Genomic DNA, 20,676 nt, shown 5'->3' on the forward strand with positions numbered 1-20,676 from the left:
CATCTTAATTTGATGACATCTATAAAGACCCTATTTCCAAACAAAGTCACATTCACACGTACCAGGGATTAGGACTTAAACATCTCCTTTTAGGGGACACAGTTCAACCCATACCGCCACTCAGCGGGTTGATTTTCCCTTGAGGAAGGGTATGTACCTCCTCCCCGCAGCCTCACCAATTGCCACCATCCAGCCTCCACGTTGCCTGAAGGGACCTTCCTAAATCCCACACCTGGCCAGATCACTTCCCTGCCGTGGTGCCCCGTTGCCCCCGGGGAAGTGTCCAATCTCCTGCCCCGCTCGGCCTGGCTTTCCTCGATGCCTGCAACATTGCTTCCCCACCTACATTCTGTGTTTGACTGTCCTTGGTGCTTCCAGTCCTCTGAGCAGGCCTCGGTCTGGCTCTACGTCAGGCCGTGCGCTTACATACGTTGACCCGCTAGTCAGAACGGTCTGCCCTCTTCCTGTGGTTACTCCCGCTTCTTACCCCTCACCTCTCAACCTGGAAGTCATCTCCTCTGTGGGGTCTTTGCTGACCCTCCCAGACACTGTATCAGGTGCCTCCCGGGCTCCCTCCCCACCCGTCCCCATTCGCTCACACATCACACTGTACTGCAGTCGTCTCTTTACCCAGCCATGCCTCCGACTTAGCCGCCAGACTCTAAGATCAGGGTCTGTGTCTTATTCTCCATTGAACCTCCAGTCCTAGCTCATGGCAGCAGAAATAAATGCTTCCTGAGTTGAATAACCAATTGAAGGAATGAAGAAGGAAGAAAGCAGAAAGCAAAAATAATCATAGTACCCAGCCACATTCCTAATTTTGTGGAGATCAAAGGAGATTTTTTTACCTTTCTGCCAATGACCGCCTGACACCAGGTTTAACCTGTGACAAGTGCTCAGAGAACTGATGTTTCGGAGACCCTTACCGTACCAGGGTTTGGTCAGAACTGAAGATCAACCAGGAGGACAGTTCCTAGGGGAGCCTTGATTTGTTGCTGGGAATATCTGGCGTCGGGTCCCACTGAAGGTGACCGTAGTGCCTGTGGCCTTGTGTTGAGTTTTCAGCCCCATCTCCTTTCTCAACAGAGGTGGAAGGCAACAGAAAAAGTGGCTGAGTCGAGCTCATTTCTTCTACTTTGGCACATGTGTGATGTAGCTCTTTTGCATGATTGAACATATCGGCCCGCTAAAGAGTAAAAACTGTAAGCCCCTCCCCCTTTATTCATTGTGTTTAGCCAAAACAAACCGTGAAAGAACGTAAAATATATCATTCTGTTGGCACCAGTTCACAAGTGAGTCAGCGAGCTCGCTCCCATTTACCACTAAAATTGGATTCTAACCTCCCCAAAATTTATGACAACTGCTCCTTCTTGTGGCTTAAATGTTGACATATAATTAATTTAGGATTTCTTCCCGAGGCTTCCTGTCCAGGTTTGTACCTGCCACAGAAATATCCTTGAAAGTTTATCTAACAGCTGGAGCCATGAAAAAACTCTCCTGAAGCTTTATAAAGCGGCTGGGCTGTGCCAACAGGAAGAGCCCAAGGAGAAAGGGGGAGGCTGCCAGTGCGGCCGGCTGCCGGAGGTGCTCCAGGTTGGAGGCATGGAATTTGCAGTTTGGGAGAAGCTTTGGGTTCCTTCGGCCACTGCTCCTTCTAGGCTCCTCTGATGTGCTCCCTCTTTGCTCTGCATGCTTCCTTTCATGAAATGCCCAGGCCCTGGTCCAACCCCATGAATAAGCTAGGCACGAACACCCCGGGCTGGTACTTTCCACACTCTGGATCAAGCTGGTCCTGATGCCCGTCTCTCTCTACTGTATGTGGGCTAGTGTAGAGGGGAAGGTGACAAGAACGACTGCTAATTAACGCCTATTACATGTCAGGCGCTGATCTAGGGGCTTTATCAGCAAGCTCATTTTCTTTTATCTTCTCAACTACCTGGAGAGGTTAGAATTATTATCTTTGCTTTGTAGATGAAAAAACTGAGGCTCAGAGAGGTTACGTGATTTACCAGAGATCACTCAAACTAAGAAGAGGAAAAAGTGGTAGGCAGTTCACGTGTGCAAAGCTTCTGTTAGGCCCTGTCTCAGGGTAACCCTCTGAGGTGGACAGTCTCACCCCTCCCACTCACCCTTGGATGAGAGGTCGAGGGTCGAGTGGAGTCACTTGAGCAGGTGCAAGAAAGGTAGACCGTGCCCGAACTTGGACTGCTACTCAGCATGGCTGCACCACAGTCCAGGGCTTGCTCCCCACCATGCTCAGATGCAGGCAGACCTGGGTCTGAGTCCCCACTTCCCCATCACATCCCACATGCCTGGGAGTGAGGTGCCCTTGACCTCACCTTGCTGGTTCCTAACAGCCTTGCTCCCGGAGGGTCTGGCATCACTGGCCACTGACTCGGGAAAGAGAAGCAGTCACTGAACAGAAGATGTGCAGCTGCTTCTGGTCTATGAGGAGTCCTTCTGAAAGCCCAGCACCAATGTCCTGGTTTGGGACAGTCTGAAAAGGCACCCCAGGGCCACAGCCAAGAAGCTCACTGGGCGAAGGTAGGAAAGGCCAGGTCCTGGTCCCCCAGTGGCCACCTGTCACCTGTGTGACCGGGGGGCCAGCCCTTTCTCATTCCAACACCTCTTCAAATTGAGCAACTGAATTTCCCGTGTCCCAGTTCCACTTCCTGCTGGTGTTGTGACTTCGGGCAAGTTACTTAACCTCTCTGAGCCTCCGTTTTCTTAACTCTAACAGGAGAAGACTAATGGTGCCCAGTTCATGGGGTAACTGTGGAAGATTAAGTGGGTTGAGGTGTGTGCGTCAGTGGTTCTCAGCAGGGAGTAGGGGCTGAGGTTGCCCTCCCAGGAGGCTTTGGCAATGTCTGGAGACATTTTTGATTGTCGTGAAGCGGAAGGGGAGGCGTGCTACTGGCATCTAGCAGGTGGAGGCCAGGGATGCTGCTAAACATTGTACAAAGCACAGGACAGCCCCCCACAGCAAAGGGTTGTCCACCCCAAATGTCAGCAGTGCCAAAGTTGAAAATCACTGCTGTAAAGCATTTCGGACTCTTCCGGGCATGTAGTAAGCATTCGATAAACGTTTGTTATCATCAGTGGATTCACTTCTCCCTTTAATCCACTGAAATAGTTATTGGGCACCCACTGTGTGGAAGGCATATATGAAATACTGTGATGAGAAAGGTCTACACAGTCTGTCCTCCTGAAGGCAACTGAGGCTACGTCAGACGTTAATCAAGTACTGACACAGACGCACGACTCCAGATTGTTCTGAAGCAGGGGCGTGAGGGAGAGGCGGGGAGGGCTGAGGGAGAGCTGGGCAGGGAGATTTGACCAGGAACAGCAGTCAGGGAAGACCCTCCCCTGAAGAAGTGGCATTTAAGCTGACACCTGAACAGGAGGTAGCCAGGTAAAGGGCGATGGAGAAAGTGCTCCAGGCAGAAGGAACTGCCCTGAAAAAGCCCTGAACGAGGACCCAGCCCTGTGCCCCCTCCTGCAGTACAGATCTGTACTCATAGATTGGCACTGCCAGTCAGGACTTTCCTGTGCTCTTGCAGGGGTTTGCGACATTCCATGGGGCCGAATCCTAAGGAAGTTCTCTGCCGCAAAGTCGAGGCCTCTGGTGTATCCTTGGGTCCCCTGGGGACTGCTAGAGGACTTTGGAGTCCTGCCATATTGGGCTTTGGAAGTGACTCCAAGGGACCCAGGACCAGCTGGTGTCATGCCTCATGTGTCTACTTTGTCCTGTCCCAGCTCCTTGATCTCTGGCCCCGTTCTTTCCCAAGGCGTTTCCTGGCCCTCCGTCCCGGATGCCAGGTCTGTCTTGGAAGAGTTAAACATAGCCCCCACCTACCAGGACCTTGGGATTTAATAGGGAAACTTCCGGCGAGTTCATGTATTATGAAAATGCGTTTTCCCCTCTTTAATCTTCAAAGTGACCAGTGACAAAAGCAGTGCTGGAGTTCCCTCTCAGGGCACCTGCACATCTAAGTTGGAAACATTTGTGATAGCCAGAAGCCTCATAACAGATGGGAGAATGGGTCCCCTTGAGGGGCCTATTGTTAACCCTCTTTCAGTTTCACTCAGAGCCCCTCAGTCCCAGTGCCGGTTACAGAGTTCACTTACATCCCCGAGCAGGAGCTGGAGATGGAAGACCTAGGGCTGCAGCCACTGGCCTTGTGCTCTGTGCAGACCTACAGGGGCAGACTTCGACATGGAATTTAAATGTAAATTCAAACTAGAGAGCATGTCTGCTGTTGAGCACTGTGCAGATGTGACTGGCCTTAGATTCCCTCTGAAATAACCTCTGCTTGTCCCAAACTTTTCATTCTCTGGAGCGAATGTCATTTTTTCTTTGTGAGGTGGTCCACTGGGCAATGAGATTCCCGAGCAAGCTACACAAGTGTGTGTTTGCGGAGATGGGTTGTGATTTTGGAGGCATCTTGTTCTGTGAGTATTTCTTAAAACCTACACTGCGTAAAACACATAGTAGGTACTCAGTTTGGATTTATCATTATAGAACACGTACTTGGACTTGAGGACCATGTTTTTGTTGCCCACTCTCACCCACACATCTAGCAGAAGATCAGTGGTACTGTAGACACTCCAAAAGTCTTGTTCTCTAACATTTTGGCCAATTCTCCTGCTGACCAAGCAACAGTACCAACATGAAGAGGTATTAATGATGTCTTGTGTGGCAACCAGAATGGCAGCTATGAGGCCAATGGTCTGACCCAGATGTCCCAGGAAGGTGCCATTTTGTTTATACTGTGGTAACAGTTCCTTTCTGACAAAGCAGCTTTCAGTTAAATAGAAATCTCATGGGGCTTCCCTGGTGGCGCAGTGGTTGAGAGTCCGCCTGCCGATGCAGGGGACACGGGTTCGTGCCCCAGTCCGGGAGGATCCCACATGCCGCAGAGCGGCTGGGCCCGTGAGCCATGGCCACTGAGCCTGCGTGTCTGGAGCCTGTGCTCCGCAACGGGAGAGGCCACAGCAGTGAGAGGCCTGCGTACCGCAAAAAAAAAAAAAAAAAAAAGAAATCTCATGGATGAGAAGTCAAGTCCACCAGTGTCAATGGATTTCATGTCAAGGTTTCCCCAGGCCTTTTAAGGTTACCTATGAAAGGATAAGGGCAGCAAGGCATGATTCCATGTGTGGGGATAGAGAAATGGGAGTAACTCGACAGCAGACATCCTGGCTATCACTGGGGGAAGCTCTAATTTGGAGAAAGTCAAGCCTTGGAGTCATACTTTGCTGGTAAAGGCAGACCCCCCCGCCCCCCGCCGGCTCAGTAATCCTTTTAGCATCCCACTTCTTCAAAGGCAACTTGGACTCCAAATCCCTCCTGCAGCCAGAAGACATGTGAATATCCCATCAGTTGCGTAGAGGCAATAGATTGGAATCCTCCAGGTAGTTCACTCAATCTCAGAATGATAAATAATCAATCATTGCATTCCTCCTAAATGAAATTAAGATGTTAAGATATATTGCTTGGGGCTTCTGCATGGGATCTTACAGTTGAATTTCCAACAGAAGATATGTTGCTTTGGAATTGCTGGGAAAGGGAGACATTCTGGATCTATGTTAAAGCAAAACCTCTGACAGTGGAGAAGAATGCTTCAGACATGTTAATTTTTTTCATATTTAAAAGTGATTAATCATCCCAAATACCACGAAGCTGGAAGGCCGTAATGCAGACTCTTAGGGGGAAGGAAGATGCATGTGCCACGATACTCTGAAGTGGAGGTTTTTGAAGGAGGCTGTAGGTGAGCTCGTGTTGACAGACGAAAAGCGCTGAGTAAAAATCCATTTCAAAGGACAGAGAGTCTGGACGAAACCCTAGGAATACATAGAAGTCCACAGACTTACTTTTCAGTTAGCACAGAGCAAAAGGAGAAGGGGGAGGAGGAACAGGAACAGGAAGAAGAAGTTGTCTTGGAAGAAGCCGTTCTCTTCCAGTTGGCGTGTGTACCCCAACATAGACATCACCTCCTTGGAAAGTCTTTCCAGCTCTCTTGGCAGATCAGGTCAGGGCCCCCATTTGTTCCTATAAATTGGGGATTTGATGTCCTAGTGTGTGTGATTGCCCCGTGACCCCACCACCTCCTAGTTGTGTGACTCTGAGTATGTGTCTTTACCTCTCTGTGCCTCTTTCTGGAGCAGTGTAATAAGTTAATCGTAGCAACTTCTTCAGAGTGTGAGGACTGGATGCCACGTGTCAGAAGCGCTGTGCTCAGAGAATGCTGACAGGTCATTCTTCCTCCTTGGTACTTACTACAATTTTAATTAATTAAGCACATGTTCAGTTTAATTATTTGTTGAATGTGATGTCTGACAGGCTCACTAGATGTGTGTTCCATGAAAGTCAGAGCTAGCGTCTATCTCGTTCAGCCGTATGTCTCCAGTACTTAGCGTGGTTCTTGGTAGATGCGCTCACAATTGTGAGGGAGAGAGGGAAGGGAAGGAGGGAGGGAGGGAGGGGAGGGAGGAAGGATTCTCGTGCTTTTCATAAACGTGGCTTAAAGACAATACAAAATGCAAACTGAATTTGCCTTTGCGTCACAGTTAATAACCTATTTCACTTTCAACTCTATGGACTAAAGTGAGGGAGCTTTTTACCTATACCTTGATTTGCAGGGGGTGTGGATCAGGGCTCAGTGGGCTCAGAGACCCTGAATATGTCTCTGAAAGGCCTGACTTCACTCAGCTGGTTGCTGGCTTGTGTGTACACGTTGCCCTCCCCACCTACTGAAGAAGTCTCCCCCTCCCTCAAGAAGGCTAGTTCCTTTTGTTGAGGAAACTCTGATTTGGTGTTGCTTAGAAAACACAAAAAAGTTTGAAGCAAGTTGAAATTAAAGTACAGTTAGTCAAATGCAAGGTCCATTTAGCCCCTATCTGCCAAAAATAAATCGTTTTTTCAGTGATTTTCAGAATCACCGACAGTGCTGACTGTTTACGGCAGTGGGGTTGCCGGCCTTCAGCGGCCATCATTGCCGCCGTGCAACCAGCATTCAGAAATGAAACAAAACCACGCTGAACTTGCTGCATTAGCCGTTGACACTTTGGAATGCCGATGGGCTTGGTGACCATAACCACCCCAGGCCAGAGTGTGTCACCAGCCGAAAGGACCGACCTCTCCTGCTGTTTGTGCTTTGCCCAGCTTGTCACGAGTTTAATTCTTTGCAGCTTCCTCTTCCTGCTGTCTTGGCCTCTCTCTCTCCCTGACGGTGTCTTAAAGAGCATAGCAGCCCGCCCAGCCTCATCCGGCCAGGCCGTGGGGGCCCTGGTAAGAGGTCAGCAGAGGCGGGCACCTTTCTCTCAGGTCTGATGACAGATTAGGGCTCCAGAAGGGGCGCTTCATTGTCCTTCCCCCTCCACCTTCAGCCTTCGTTAGCTGGTGACTTGTAAAACTCCTTCTGGAACTTGCCCGAGCTGAAGGAGATGCAAAGACCCTCTTGGTTCGCCACTCCTCTGGAGAAGTGGAGTCTTCCTGCCCCTCTTCCCATATGAAAGCTTGCTGTGTAGTGTTTGCACCTTGATCATGGTTACTTTGCAACACACCCAGGCCTTCAGCCCTTCCTGAGAAGCGAGGTCAATTGTGTCTGTTTCCGGGCGGCTGAATGGAGCACTGGATTGCAGAACCTTGGTGGTGAAGAGGTTAAATTGCTCACCCGGCTGGATCTGTGTGTTCCTGCCCACACTTGCTCCTGGCCTCAGGCGGTGCCTGCTGTTTGGGGAGGGGGAAAGGGAGGTCTCGCCTGGACCCAGGTGGCCGACAGGCCAACCTTGTTATTAAGAAACAGGGATCGCAAAACCTTGATCTTCAAAAGAGACCCCTAATTAGTCGCCAGCCCCAAGAGTAAGTGGCATTCCACCTCAGTGAGGCAAGGCGGGAAGGGCGCCTTCAAATCCTGGGGACTAATTGCCATTATTGGCTCTATGAAGATCCTGTTGTAAACACTTGTCATCCGAGCCACTTCTGGTCGGCAAACTTGAGATATCAAATGGTTCCGTCATGTTTCAAATCCTCCAGGATGCCTTGTCTGCCCCTTTCTCGAGGAGGGCCATCTCATGCCTGCAACTCCCTCGTGCTCCGATGCGCTTTCCCAATATCAACCTAAAGCTGAATCCTTGTCCGTAAGGGATTTGAAAACATGCTTTACTTTATTCTCATTAGAATTTGAATGCAATCTCAAAAATACACTTTAATTGCAAGCAGAAGAGATTTATCATGAATCTAACGGGGCATAAGCTTCTGGCCCCTCAAGCACACAGACCTCTTCCCAGGCCCTGAGAGAGGCCTTAACAGTGTGTTCTCGTGGCCGTATAGTTTTGTCTAGTTTGAAACCGTCATCTGTCTGCCAATCGTTTTCTAAAAGAGGGCCCAACGAATGGTATAAAACCACGGTGTGCTCTGTAATACTTGGTGTGTTTCTTGCCTTTTATATCATGCATTCTGGTTGCTCCTGGGAGATAAGTATTTTCTCCCTGTTCTTAGATGTTTGGCTTCTTGGCCCTGTTTGGCCTTTGTGACGGGAAGGGCAAACTTCTTTAGGTCACACACAGGATACCAGGTTTTGTCTAAGTTTACTCTTGAATTAGGGGAATATTTCAAGACTCTGAGTCTGTCCCCTTCGAGGGCAGCCTGGGTAACGCCAAACTCAGTTGGCGAAAGAGACCAACCTAGAGAGAGGTTTGGGGGCCATGGGGGTTTGGGATTGTGGCTCCCTGGACTACGGGGATTCTATCCTCCAGATGCTCTCATGGCAGTAAGTATGTGAGAGTGAGAGAAAGAGGGAGGAAGAAAGCAGTGAATACTTTCTGAATATTCTTGTGAAACGTGAGTTTCCTATTCACCTTTAGGATTGGCTTTTAGCAAACATCTAGGGGCCCTGAGATGGCATATTCCATACATACATCCACAGCAGGGTAACGTGGCAGGATCAAATGTCATAGAATGTCAAATAGACCCTTTCCTCAAAAGCTGAGCTTCAGAACCGTTTCTTGAAGGAGATAAGGAGTCATCACTACCCAGCAATAATTCCTTTGTGTGAACAGTGCAGGGTGGGACAGGAAGGTGGAAGTTCTATACACCAGGCTTAGAATATTTGCTCGTAGGATTCCATTGTCTCCATGATGAAAGCCAATGGTTTTCCCTCTACAGGTAACCTAATAACCTCAGACAGCTGTGAGGACACAGAGGTACTGACCCTCCCTGAGTGGGGTTCCCACGATGACATGGGCATTTTCCCCCCTCTCCGGGTGGGCGGGGGGAGGCGGGCATTCTGTTTGTTGAATCAGCCTTCCTCTCCAATGTCACAGCCAGTTCCCGGAAAAGATTCCCAAAGCATGATTTGAACCTGTATGTTTCACTGATTTGAGATGCTAGAAATCGTATGCCAAACTTCTGGTTATTTTAACCCGTTCGGAAAAGAAAGACTAACATGGGTTTTGACAACAAACAAAACCAGTTTTTGTTCTATCACTTATGTTTAAAAGATTCCAGTTTCAAACTAAACACAACGTGTGGTTATTCTGTCAGCGATTGATACAGCCACCAGGGCGCCACGGCTACACACTGCATACATCATTGTATTTTTAAAATGTATTTAATGAACTTTTTTTCTTTTCTAGTAACTACTTCATTGCCTTAAATGAATGCATTCCAATAGAATTTGTAACAAATGACCACTTTGTGTTTGCATTAATGCCAAACACGTTTAACAAATTTTTAACAAGGAACCCTGGCAAAACGCCAAACTCCTAGAGGGACACTGAAGGAATGCTATAAATTTAAACTAGATTGTACCTTTTCACTGAGCTCAGCAAGTGTCTTAGGTGTCTTGCTATCTCAGGATTGCGGCATTTCTATTTTATGTCGGATAACTTGTACATTTTCATTATTTTTATAACTTAGCTTGTACCTATTTCCACAGGACCTTTAAATCTATGCTGCGGTGTCTGCAATAATATGATGGGAGCTTAGAAATAGGTCTTTATTTTTGCAAAATTGCTCGTATCTTTTATGGGTTGGTAGATGCATGTATGCATATACATAGCTTATCAAAATATCTTATAATATGTAATTATCTTACATATTTTACAATGCTTATACCATCATCCAGTTAAATACAGAAACAATTGATGAGACCAGTGGTTCTCAAATGGGGGCAATTTTGCTCCCCGCTCCCCGCCAAAAGGGGAACTTGGCAATATCTGGAGACATTTTTTATTGTCATTATTGGGAGAGGGAGTGATGCTACTGGCATCTAATGGACAGCGGTCAGGGATGCTGCTAAACATCCTGTAATGCACAGGACAGTCCTCACAACAAAGAATTATCCAGCCGCAAATGTCCATGGTACCAAGATCAAGAAATTGTGGAGTAGAGTGGCAAAGGCCTTTAGCTTGTAGGCAATCTCTCAGGGTAAAGAAGGTATCATTTTAAGGAAAAAATGGCAACTAAAAGCACATTTCTACTCAACCAGTATTTTAAAAATTACATAGCATACCTAACACTGACGTTGAGTGGCAGATTTCTGACCTTTACTTCTGCTGCCATCTGCCCGTGGAGAAGAAACGAGAAAAGAGTGCCCATGGTAGCTGAGCCTAAAGTGTCGTCTGAGGCAGTGCTGGGGATAGCTGGTGGCCCGAGTGTGGCCCATGCTCAGGCCAGCCGACAGACCAGGAGCTGCTCTGGAGAAGGCCACCCAGGGCAGTGGGAATGGTCTCCAAGGCAGGGAGGGCTAGGGGCAGGCAGGGCGTTGCATGTCCACGAGAAGATAGCTTTAGGTGTTTCGTGGGGAAGCACTTTCATTTTAATAACTATGCAATTATTGTAAGGTATATTAGATAAATACTCCAGTATGGTATTAAAATAAATCTTTCTTTAAAAGGAAATTGGTTTTTAGAAAAGGTTTTTAAAGAAAAATATCGATCCACTGTGGCAGGTGTTATAGAAAGGTTACAAAAACTGGGACAGTAGAACACAAAGGACCGAGGTTTAGGAAGCCCTGGCCTCATGGTAAAGAGAATGTGCTCTGGAGTCGAGAAGATGTGGTTTCAAATCAAGCCCCAGGAAGATGGGAATTTGACCAAACGCATTCCTTTCCCTTAAGCTTCAGTTTCCTCGCCTACTAAGGGGCTGTCAACCAGGTCAGTATCATAGGGCTGTCAAACTTGTTGGAGATAATTCACTCAAAAGCCCAGAGCGCCCAGCGTGGCAGGCAGCGTGCACAGAATGTTAGCTGCGAGTAATTCTGACCACAGTGATAATGGCAAAAATAAATTCTCAGGAGGCACAGCAGTGTATGTTGCCGTTTTGCTGTACACATCTGAATCCATCAAAATCCCTTCATTTAAAACCTTGCGGCTGAGTTGCACCCCAGGGCACAGAAAGCAAAGGTAAAGATGAAATCCGGAGACGCTCAGGGCCCCTCCCACCCAGCAGGCTCTACAGCAGTTTGAATTCTGAGCTGAGGCCTTGCTGGGTCCACCCGCAGCCCCAGCGTCAGCCCTTTGGGCTCTGAAGTGTTACATTTTATTGCCCTGTGGAGCTGTAGGAGGCCACTCGCAAGGTAACATGTTGCTCTCCAGTCATATTTTTGAATTACGGCTTCAAGGTGGTTGCTCCTATCAAGAAAATTAAATGATTTAACATAATTTGTTGTCACTTTGATCACAACAATAATAAATAAATCTTCATGAGGAAAACGAGAAACCTATTCCACGCCGTTTTAAAAGATGTTAAGTAATAACACAGATGTAGTTATAGATTTTTTTGAGCAGAAACGACTCTACTGGGTTTTCCTGCGAGCAGAGTCACTTAGTGGAGCTGTTCCACAGGATGCCCACTGCCCCCAGAACAAACGGCTCTTCTCTTCAGACTGTGTTAATTAGCCTATCAGGGGCTGGCTCTGACGTGGGCACCATGTGCAATGTCAGGGGCATCCGAAGCTGCCGTGAATGGTTGTCTGTTTTTGTACCTGGGGGCACACTGCACACATTTGGAAAGCACATGGAGCGTAATGGACATTAACCCAGATGTCAAAAATAGCCTGTGTTTTACTACTGTTATTAAACAGTTTCCCCTTTAACCCCTCCGTATTTACCAAAGAGCCCTTTCTCCCAGCCTGTTTCTGCAAATCACTACTGAAAGGGCAGGAGAAGAAAGCCATAATCCGGCAGGTGTCTTTATTCCAAAGAAAAACAGTCTGAAGGAATATTTGTGAGACACCACACGTTTATAGCCTGCTCTCCTGGGGGCGCTTGTCCTGGGGCAGAATCTGACTGCTGCACTCAGCTCGCCTGCACGCCCCACCCCACCCCACCCCCCGACCCCTGCACACCAACTGCAGGATTCCCTTTGAAAAAACCAAGTCGAGAGCATTGATCGCATCCAGTACTGATTTTTTCACAATGGAAATAGCTTTCAATTCTGCTGTGATACTAGTTACACATTCTTGGTTTAAAAAAATCCAAAAAGTGCAACCAAAAAAAAAAAAAAATTGAAAGAAGAAAATTTCAAAACACCACCCAGAGATAATTATTAACAATATTCTGGAATATGCATTTGCAAGTGTTTATGTTGATACAAAAATAAGATTGAACTATACATATGGAATTGCCATCTGCATTTTTCACTGAAAAATTATGGGCATCTTTCTATATTAAAAAATAGATAAAAATTGTCATGTAGTCAATAAATCTTAAGCATGCCTGTCACAGATCCCTATTAATTTCCTTCCAGGCACAAAGTTTTAAACGCCTCATTCTCTTATTTATTTATTTATCTATTTGTTGCCTGTCTCACTCTTGAAAATACTGGCTTGGGGGCATAGAATTTGTCTGTCATTTTTACTATTGTATTCTTGGCACCAAGCACACTGCCTGGCACAGAAAGGAGCTATATTAGTTTTCTATACTGCATAACAAATTACCACAAGCTTAGTGGCTTAAAACAGCATCCATTTATTATCTCACATTTCTGTGGTGGAGAAGACCATTCAGGCTCCACTGGGTTCTCTTCTTTGTCTTATAAGGCCAGAGTCAAGGTGTGGGCCAGGCTGGATTTAACCTGGAGGCTCTGGGGAAGCACCCACCTCTGAGCTCATTCAGGTTGTGGCAGAATTTAGTTCCTTGTGGTTGTAGGACAGAGGTCCCCATTCCCTTGTTGGCTGTTAGTTGTGGGCTACTCTTGGATCCCTCAGGATACTCTCAGGTCCTTGCCCTGTGGCTCCCTCCATCTCAGCAAATCCCTCTTGTATTTCAGATTTCTCTGACTTTCTCTTCTGCTACCAGCAAGAGAAAAGTCTTCTGCTATTAAAGGGCTCCCGTGATTAAATTAGGTCCACTCATTCTCTCTTTTGATTAATTTAAAGCCAACTGATTAGTAACCTTAATTATATCTGTAAGGTAACATAATCATACATATGGAATTGTGGAATTGGAAATGGAATTGTTGTGAGATGTTCACAGTCCCAGTGTCAGCGGTTACAGCAGGAAATCTTTGGGGTGGGGAGGACTTTAGGATTCTGCCTACTCTAGGTGCTCTCTAGTATCTATGGAAAGGGTGAGTGAATCAGCTTATTCCATGAAGTGCGCACGGCACAGGGAATGCTAGTGAGCAAGTCCAGCGTGACCCCTGCCCTCATAGAGCTTGTAGCCTAGACCAATGTTGTTCATTAGAAAGATATTGCAAACCACATCTGTAGTTTTGAGTTTTCTAGTAGCCACATTGAAAAGCGTTATAAGAAACAGGTGAAATTAATTCTCATAATATATTTCATTTTATCCAGTATATCCAAAATATCATTTTTAACATGAAGTCAATAGAAAAAAACTAAATTCGCACTAAATCTTTCCAATCCGGTGCACATTTTACACTTACAGCACATCTCAAGTTGGACTAGCCACATTTCAAGTGCTGAGTAGACGCATTTGTTCAGCGGATACCATGTTGGACAGTAAAAGTCTAGACAAGTCACGAAAAGGGACAGTGCCGTATGTGTGAGACTTCTCGTGCCGCATCCCACACTTGGGAGGGTCAGGAAAGGCCTCCAGGAAAGAAGAGACATCTAAAGTGAGACCGAAGAATAAGTAGGAATCGGTCAGGTCAAGGGTTAGTGTGAATGCATGTCAGACAGAAAGACAAGTCTGTGCAATGAGGAGGAAGGGAAGCTTTAGGACTGCGGAAGCAAGTACAGCGTAGGGGGAACATGAAACGTGGAGCTGGAGAGAGAGAGAGAGAGAGAGAGAGAGAGAGAGAGGCCAGCATGGCCTGGAGTCCGTCCTCCACCCTGACGGTGATGGGATTATAAGTGAAGGCCGTAAATAGGGAGTGCAAATGAAGTAGATGTTGTTGTTGAAATAGCACTGTTGGCTGTACCGGTGACAATGTAGAGTGGGTGCTGGAAGAGAAGACGCGTGGGGACAGGTTGGGGCTGCTGTGACCATCCAGGGCAGGGAGGACCGGCCAGAGATTATCTCACAGTGGGTGGCTGCCCAGACTGCTTCCTTGCTGGAAGCCAGGGTTGCTTTTTAAAACTTTTTTTAAAGTGTGTGCTTATTTGCCCCTCAACAAGGGATCATTTAATTTGCAACTGCTGGCAGTGTCATCTGAGTTTTTTCCCCTCAAATCCATTAGGCCTCCTGGCGAATGGACTGTCCAGTGGAAGGAACGGCGACACTTTTTGAGAGTTCTCTTTTCCACAGTGCAAACCTTACCCCAAAGCAGTGTGTTGCTGTCGTGAGGCACTGTATTCTGCCTTGTGACCTGTTACCCAGCTGGAAGTCTTTCTTTCAACTGAATAAATGATTGTTCTTTGCTACTTTATCTTGGAAAAACATCAAGGACGTTGGACATTGGCTGTAATTATTTTTCACTCATTTCCCCATCTGTAAAATACGACCGGTGCATTTTAGTACTACTTTGGGTTTCTCTTTACCTTTTAATCATGTGGCCTTTTAATATATTGGTCAGCCCCTTAAAAGGATGATTAAGAAATGCTTAATGCACAGAAGAATTAGAGCTATGCACAGCTCATGAAGCAGAAAGCGTGCTCTGACTTACAATTTTCATACAAAGTTTGCAGAGATGTTATGTGCCAGAATGAGTAATATGATCTGCTCTAGGAACTCCCTAGCTTTCTGGCTCTGCAAAAGTCATTTTTTTGCCCCGATTCAAGTTTCTTAACCAGCAGGGTTACACCAAACTCCTCAGAGTATGAATTAGCACAGTTCATCTAAGCCACCTATTTCGTTTGCACTGCTTAATAAGGGCTCGAAATAACTTGCCTACCTGTGCAGACAGTGGGATCTTTGGTTGGCTCCTTAGTCAGGGGGACTTGAGAAATGCTGTGTATCGACCACCAGATCAGACAGCTGAGACTATATATAAAAAGTGGCTCACATGCGTGTGAGTGTGTGTGTTTGATCTTTCCCCTCCCCGCCATATTCCCCAGGTAGCTGCACTACTGCCGTGTGCCCGGAAACTCCCGAAGTATTCAGAGACCATATGTGAATGATAATGATGCAGGTGCACAAAGTCCAGCATCAGTAGGGAAGAAAGTCATCATTTGCAGGCTCGTTGTGGGCTGGTCCTCTCTTCTCACCCATTTTACTGTTTCTTCCCAGGCTGCAATTGTATTCCACACCCAGGGACCCTTATGGGGACAGTGAGAAAACTCGGGGTGCTTCTGGATACATCTTCCCCAGGGCGTGAAGTATGCAAATGGATGACTGTTGCATTTATGTTTAGGGCTGAACATATACACACACGTCATGGGATGTGGGGATGGCAGCCAACTTTGTTTCATTCTGCTCTGCTTAAGGAGATATCCATATTCTTTTTTAAGTTACGCTTTTATTGTGGTAAAATAGACATTAAAATTCTACCATTTTAACCAATTTAAGTGTACAATTCAGTGGCATTAAATACATACACGGCATTGTACAAGCAACACTGCTATCCATTTCCAGAACTTATTCATGACTGCAAACAGAAACTCTGTACCCGTTAAAAGATAGCTCTTCATTCCCCCCTTCCCTTTGAGCCCCTGTAAGCTCTAATTTGTTTTCTGCATCTTTGAATTTGTCTATTGTAGATGTTTCACGTAAGTGGAATCGTACAGTATTTGTCCTTTGGTGACTGGTTTATTTCACTTAGCGTCATGTCCTCAAGGTTCATCCATGTTGTAGCAGGAATCAGAACTTTATTTCTTTTTGGGGCTGAATAATATTCTGTTGTGTGTATATACCACCTTTTGTTTCTCCATTCATCTGTTGCTGGATACTTGGGATTTGTTTCTACCTTTCGGTTATTGTCAGTAATGCTGCTGTGAGCAATTGTGTACAAGTAGTCTTTGAGTCCCTGTTTTCCATTCGTCCAGGTATATACCTAGGAGTGAAATTTCCAGTATTCTTTTAAATCATTGCTCTTAGGTGGTTGGTAAGTGAATGTTAAGATTTCTGGTGTCTTGACCATCTTCAACTCTCTAATATCTATAAAGTCGAGTTTAAAAATAATTTAAAAACCATACTCATTGTAGAAAACCCGTGGAGAGAAAAAAATTCATAATCTGATCACATAGAGATAATCACTACAACAGTTTTGGCTTATTTCCTTTCAATTTCCTTTTGCATATCAAGAGTCATCTACACCTGTATGTGAAATATTTTGAAAGAGGCCTCTTCGCAGATGTGTTTGCAGGACATAATGTAACTTTCTGTTCACTTCGTCGCTCCATGCTTCCTCCGCCTCACTGCCCTCCCCAGTCCCAATCAACCCCGATCAAAGAAAGTGGTGGGGGTGGGCAGGGGTGGGAGTTGGGGGAGTGCCTGCCAGGATTATCTCCAATATCACTGCCAGTTCCTCTCCCTGCTAAACTATGTGCTTTCTTGTTGCAGCTATCAGAAGGGCTGACTAAAGGGGAAATGCAGCTCTGCAGCAATATTCTGATAATCTATTGCAGTGCAGCTCACATCACTGTCTATCACCACCCGGGAACGCTCATCAGGACCGAAGAGGAGTTTTCACTTTCATTACTGAGCACAATTCTGTTCAACTTGGTATTTCCTTCATCGTCTCATGTCCTTTCTCATGGATTCAGACATGTTGGAAAGGAGAATGCAGAGGAGGAAAACATGGCAGGTCCTCCATTTTTTTGGTCGGGATTTGGGCATTTAAAGTGTGTTCATCTCCTCTGAATGTCATTATTTTATAACATTTTACTTATGTTACTTAAACATCACTGGATAAATTTGAACTTCATGGGATTTTAACTGTGGATTCAGCTTCTGTTGGACAGCTAGCTTCATCTCCCGTTTTTCTGCTGGTTCAGTCTAAGTGGTCATACCTAATGCATTAGATTATCAAAAAGTGTAAATTTTGTGAGTGAGTGGTGTTGGCAGTGTTTGTATCCCAAGATGCATGGAGTGTTTGACAAAGAAACCAAAACACCAAAAGTGGTGAGCCTTTACCCTCCTCTATTTCTTTCATCTGCTGTTTGAAGAACCACATTTTGATGGTGGAACCAGTAGTTACCTCTGGGCCAGGTTGGAAATGAAATCAATTTTTTAAACCACTAGTACTTGCCAAGAAATCGCCTTATGAGAACATGGTGTGTGTCTCTGACAACGCATGGCGCATCTAAGTTGATCACTCATAGTTTTATCTACCCTGTTTTTGTACTGGGGAGTGGCCAGAGCCTGAGACACCTGCATATTTCTCTTCCATGTGTTTCCTGCATCCCCCGTGGCTGGGATGCGACTGAGCCTCAGACTCTTACCATTCCTGTACATGCAGGTCTCCACGAAGAAGCTGGGACGCGTTCACATTCAAGATCCAAACGCTGTGCAAACAGCGTGAGCTTAGATCTTCTGTAAGCGAAGGGTCATTTCTCATTTTTTTAAAAATGTCTCCAACATGGATTCCAAAACATTTTCAGCATCAAACATGAAAACATTGATGAATGAGGAATAATCACAAAAGCAGTGTATCTGTATATAGCTCTACACAACATGTTTGTGGTACAGAGTCATTACTTAAAGCACATGCCAGGGAAAGAGACCCAATTTTGAGGTCTTTTACATACAGTGACATGGTACTAAGGAGAATTAAACTCCTGCTTCCTCTGAAGATTCAAAACAACTTAAAGTTGTTATAACTTCATAAAACTCATGACCAAGTCTGGCAAACATGTGCAACTCTTGTACTGATCCATTTTCTTGTCATTGGAAGAAACACTTCCACAGGTATGCAAGTGGGGGATGAAAATCTGCATTTTTAAAGGACAAACAGTGAATTTAAGCATGAGTGGCCTTAATAAATATAGTTGTCTTTCTTTGCTGCTGTGGAAAGGATTCTAAGCAGACGTTCCTGAAGTCTTGCATTGAATTTAGTCGTTATTATTACTTTTTAAAATGTCGGTGCAATTAACTCTGGACCTCTCGCGTGAGCCATAGAGATAGTTAAAAGTCAGACACCTTATTTATCTATCGGGGAAGACGAAACCGTGTCTGGGCTGCACTGTTCATCCTTGGTGCGTTAGGGGTAATATATTCGAGCAGGTTTCTTGCTTCTGGCTTTGTTCTTGTCGTAAGTATTGCAAACTGTGTAAAGCTTTTGTGTTGCATAAGCGATCCAATACATTCATGTTTAAAAAGTTTGTCCTTTAACTATCAAAGGGATCTTGGTCTTGACTGGAGAAATGAGCAGAGTTCTTTGCAGACGTATTTCGCACACTCTGACATGATGTTGCACTGAAAACCCAGGCCTGCAACGTGTCCCCGTGAACGGTTTGGGTGTCCTCAAATAGGTGGCCGCACTGCCTCCTGCAACCAGGTCCTGATCTGAACCCTGCCACTGAATACTTGAAGTAGGAAGTAGGAAATCCACTAGGGAATAGAGGGTCCTAGAAACAGAAAAATCAACCAACCGTGTATAGTTAGCTATTTCCAAGTATGTGCCAATTTTGTCACACCTATTGTTCGGGGGCTCATTTTTGCCCCACTTATGTTTAAAGTCGTCCCGATCTCACTTTTACGGGGGCATTATCATTTAGTCCCTTAAAAAATTGAATTCTGTCTAACATAGCATCTTTTCATTATATATCATGTAGTAGTCTCTGAGATCGGGGGTTTAGCAAAAAAAATTCCCTTTTCACGTATTAAAAATAGTTTGTGTTTACAACAAACACTGTGTTATTGGGAAGACATTTCCTTTGCACAGACTTTAGCAGGTTTCCCCCTTAATCATAACGAAATTGAAAAAGTCGAGACTAACATTTAGGAGGAGTTGGTCTTCTTGCTTTGTGCAAAAGCAAGCTTATACTTTATACCCCGTTTGATTTCGATGTACTGTCTCTATTTTGTATTTAATGATTTTTGTGTATCCAGTATGCACGTTAACAGCGTGTCAACTTTCATTTGAAAGTGGGTTTCCATTTACTTTTTAAACAGTGTTTATGACGAGACCTCAAATGTGTTGACATAAGCTCTACTGAGATGTTTTTGTGTCGAGTGACGTTTGAATGCTGCCAGGGGTCAGTGTATCTAGTTCCCAGCGACCCTCGTTTGATAGTGCTTCTTGTAATATTTCTCCAAGTGAGTGGCATGTGGGTTGTGATATTGACCATGTGATTATGGACTTCGATATAAAAAATAAATAAATAAAACTAAGGAACCCTCAGAAACTACCAGTGGGCATGTAGTAGCCAGTCATTGTAACCTCGTGTCTAGTAGAAGTACAACGTACAAGGTATGTACAGTTCATAAATTTGTTATCACGTGTATGAGAAGTACTTTGTGCTGATCGCCTTATTTATATTCATCAAATAAACTTTGTTTCTTTCTGAAGCGAGTTCATTCCATCTTGAATAAATGCTCCAACTGTGGTGGTTTCTAATCTTGTTTGGGTCATGGATCCCCCTTTGAAGAAGCTATGGACTTGAAGACAAAAGGAAGCAAAAGGGAAGTTATGGACTCACTTTACTGGAAGAGCCAAGGTGTAAATTTCCCTCTATGCATAGCTGGATCTAAGGGCTCATACTGTGTTAAGTAATTAAGTCACTGGTGGCGTCTCCCTTCCTCCTTCCCTCCCTCTTTCCCTTCCGTTTTTGTCTTTCTCTCTCTCTCAGTTCCAGCCTCGTTCTCGATCTCTCTTTATCCCTCCCTCTCTTCCTCCTTCCCACCTTTTCTCACTTCCCTTTCTTCCCCTCTCCTCCTCCCTTCCTCTTTTCCTCCTTGTTTCTTCTGCACGTTCCATGAGGTTGACATCAGTCCTGCTGCTTCTCTCCACTTGGTGGCAAAGATGACTCCCAACAGCTTTGAGTATTCTTGGATTTTAGAAGAGAGACACTCCTCTCTTCCAGCATCCATAACAGCCCTCTAGAGGGACTCTTACTGGTCCTTTTTGGATCATACATCCAGCCTTACTGGATATGGGAGATGTAGTTTCCAAAGGAAAAAAAAAAAAGGGCTGTAGTCTAGAAGAAAGACACTGAAAGCTGAGGAGGCTATAACAATAGCCCTGCCATCCCTTGGATACATGCACAAAATCATCCAGAAAAATACACAGACAGGATTGTCCGTGCAAGGGCTCACCAGCCTTTGCAGCTCACCTGTGGATCGCAGTGGAGAATCAGCTCCTGGTTTCGTTAAAAGTTTGAATCATAT

The 20,676-nt window shown here is 45.5% G+C and overlaps 1 protein-coding gene across 12 annotated transcripts in view; it reads left to right on the forward strand.

The window, feature by feature from the left end:
• ERC2 (ELKS/RAB6-interacting/CAST family member 2) overlaps window positions 1-19,857 on the forward strand; it is a 962,565-nt gene extending 942,708 nt beyond the window's left edge. For 9 of the 12 annotated variants that reach the window (XM_060308008.1, XM_060308013.1, XM_060308011.1 and 6 more), the window contains one exon: window positions 16,909-19,857. In XM_060308008.1, the coding sequence (XP_060163991.1) occupies window positions 16,909-17,208 (300 nt within the window). In that variant the 3' untranslated portion in view covers window positions 17,209-19,857. The remainder of the gene's footprint in view (window positions 1-16,908) is intronic. The other 3 variants (XR_009565841.1, XM_060308016.1, XR_009565842.1) reach the window with 2 other exon arrangements.
• Window positions 19,858-20,676: the final 819 nt, after the last annotated feature.

The sequence above is a fragment of the Globicephala melas genome, chromosome 11, assembly GCF_963455315.2.
Source record: "Globicephala melas chromosome 11, mGloMel1.2, whole genome shotgun sequence".
Taxonomy (NCBI): Eukaryota; Metazoa; Chordata; class Mammalia; order Artiodactyla; family Delphinidae; genus Globicephala; species Globicephala melas.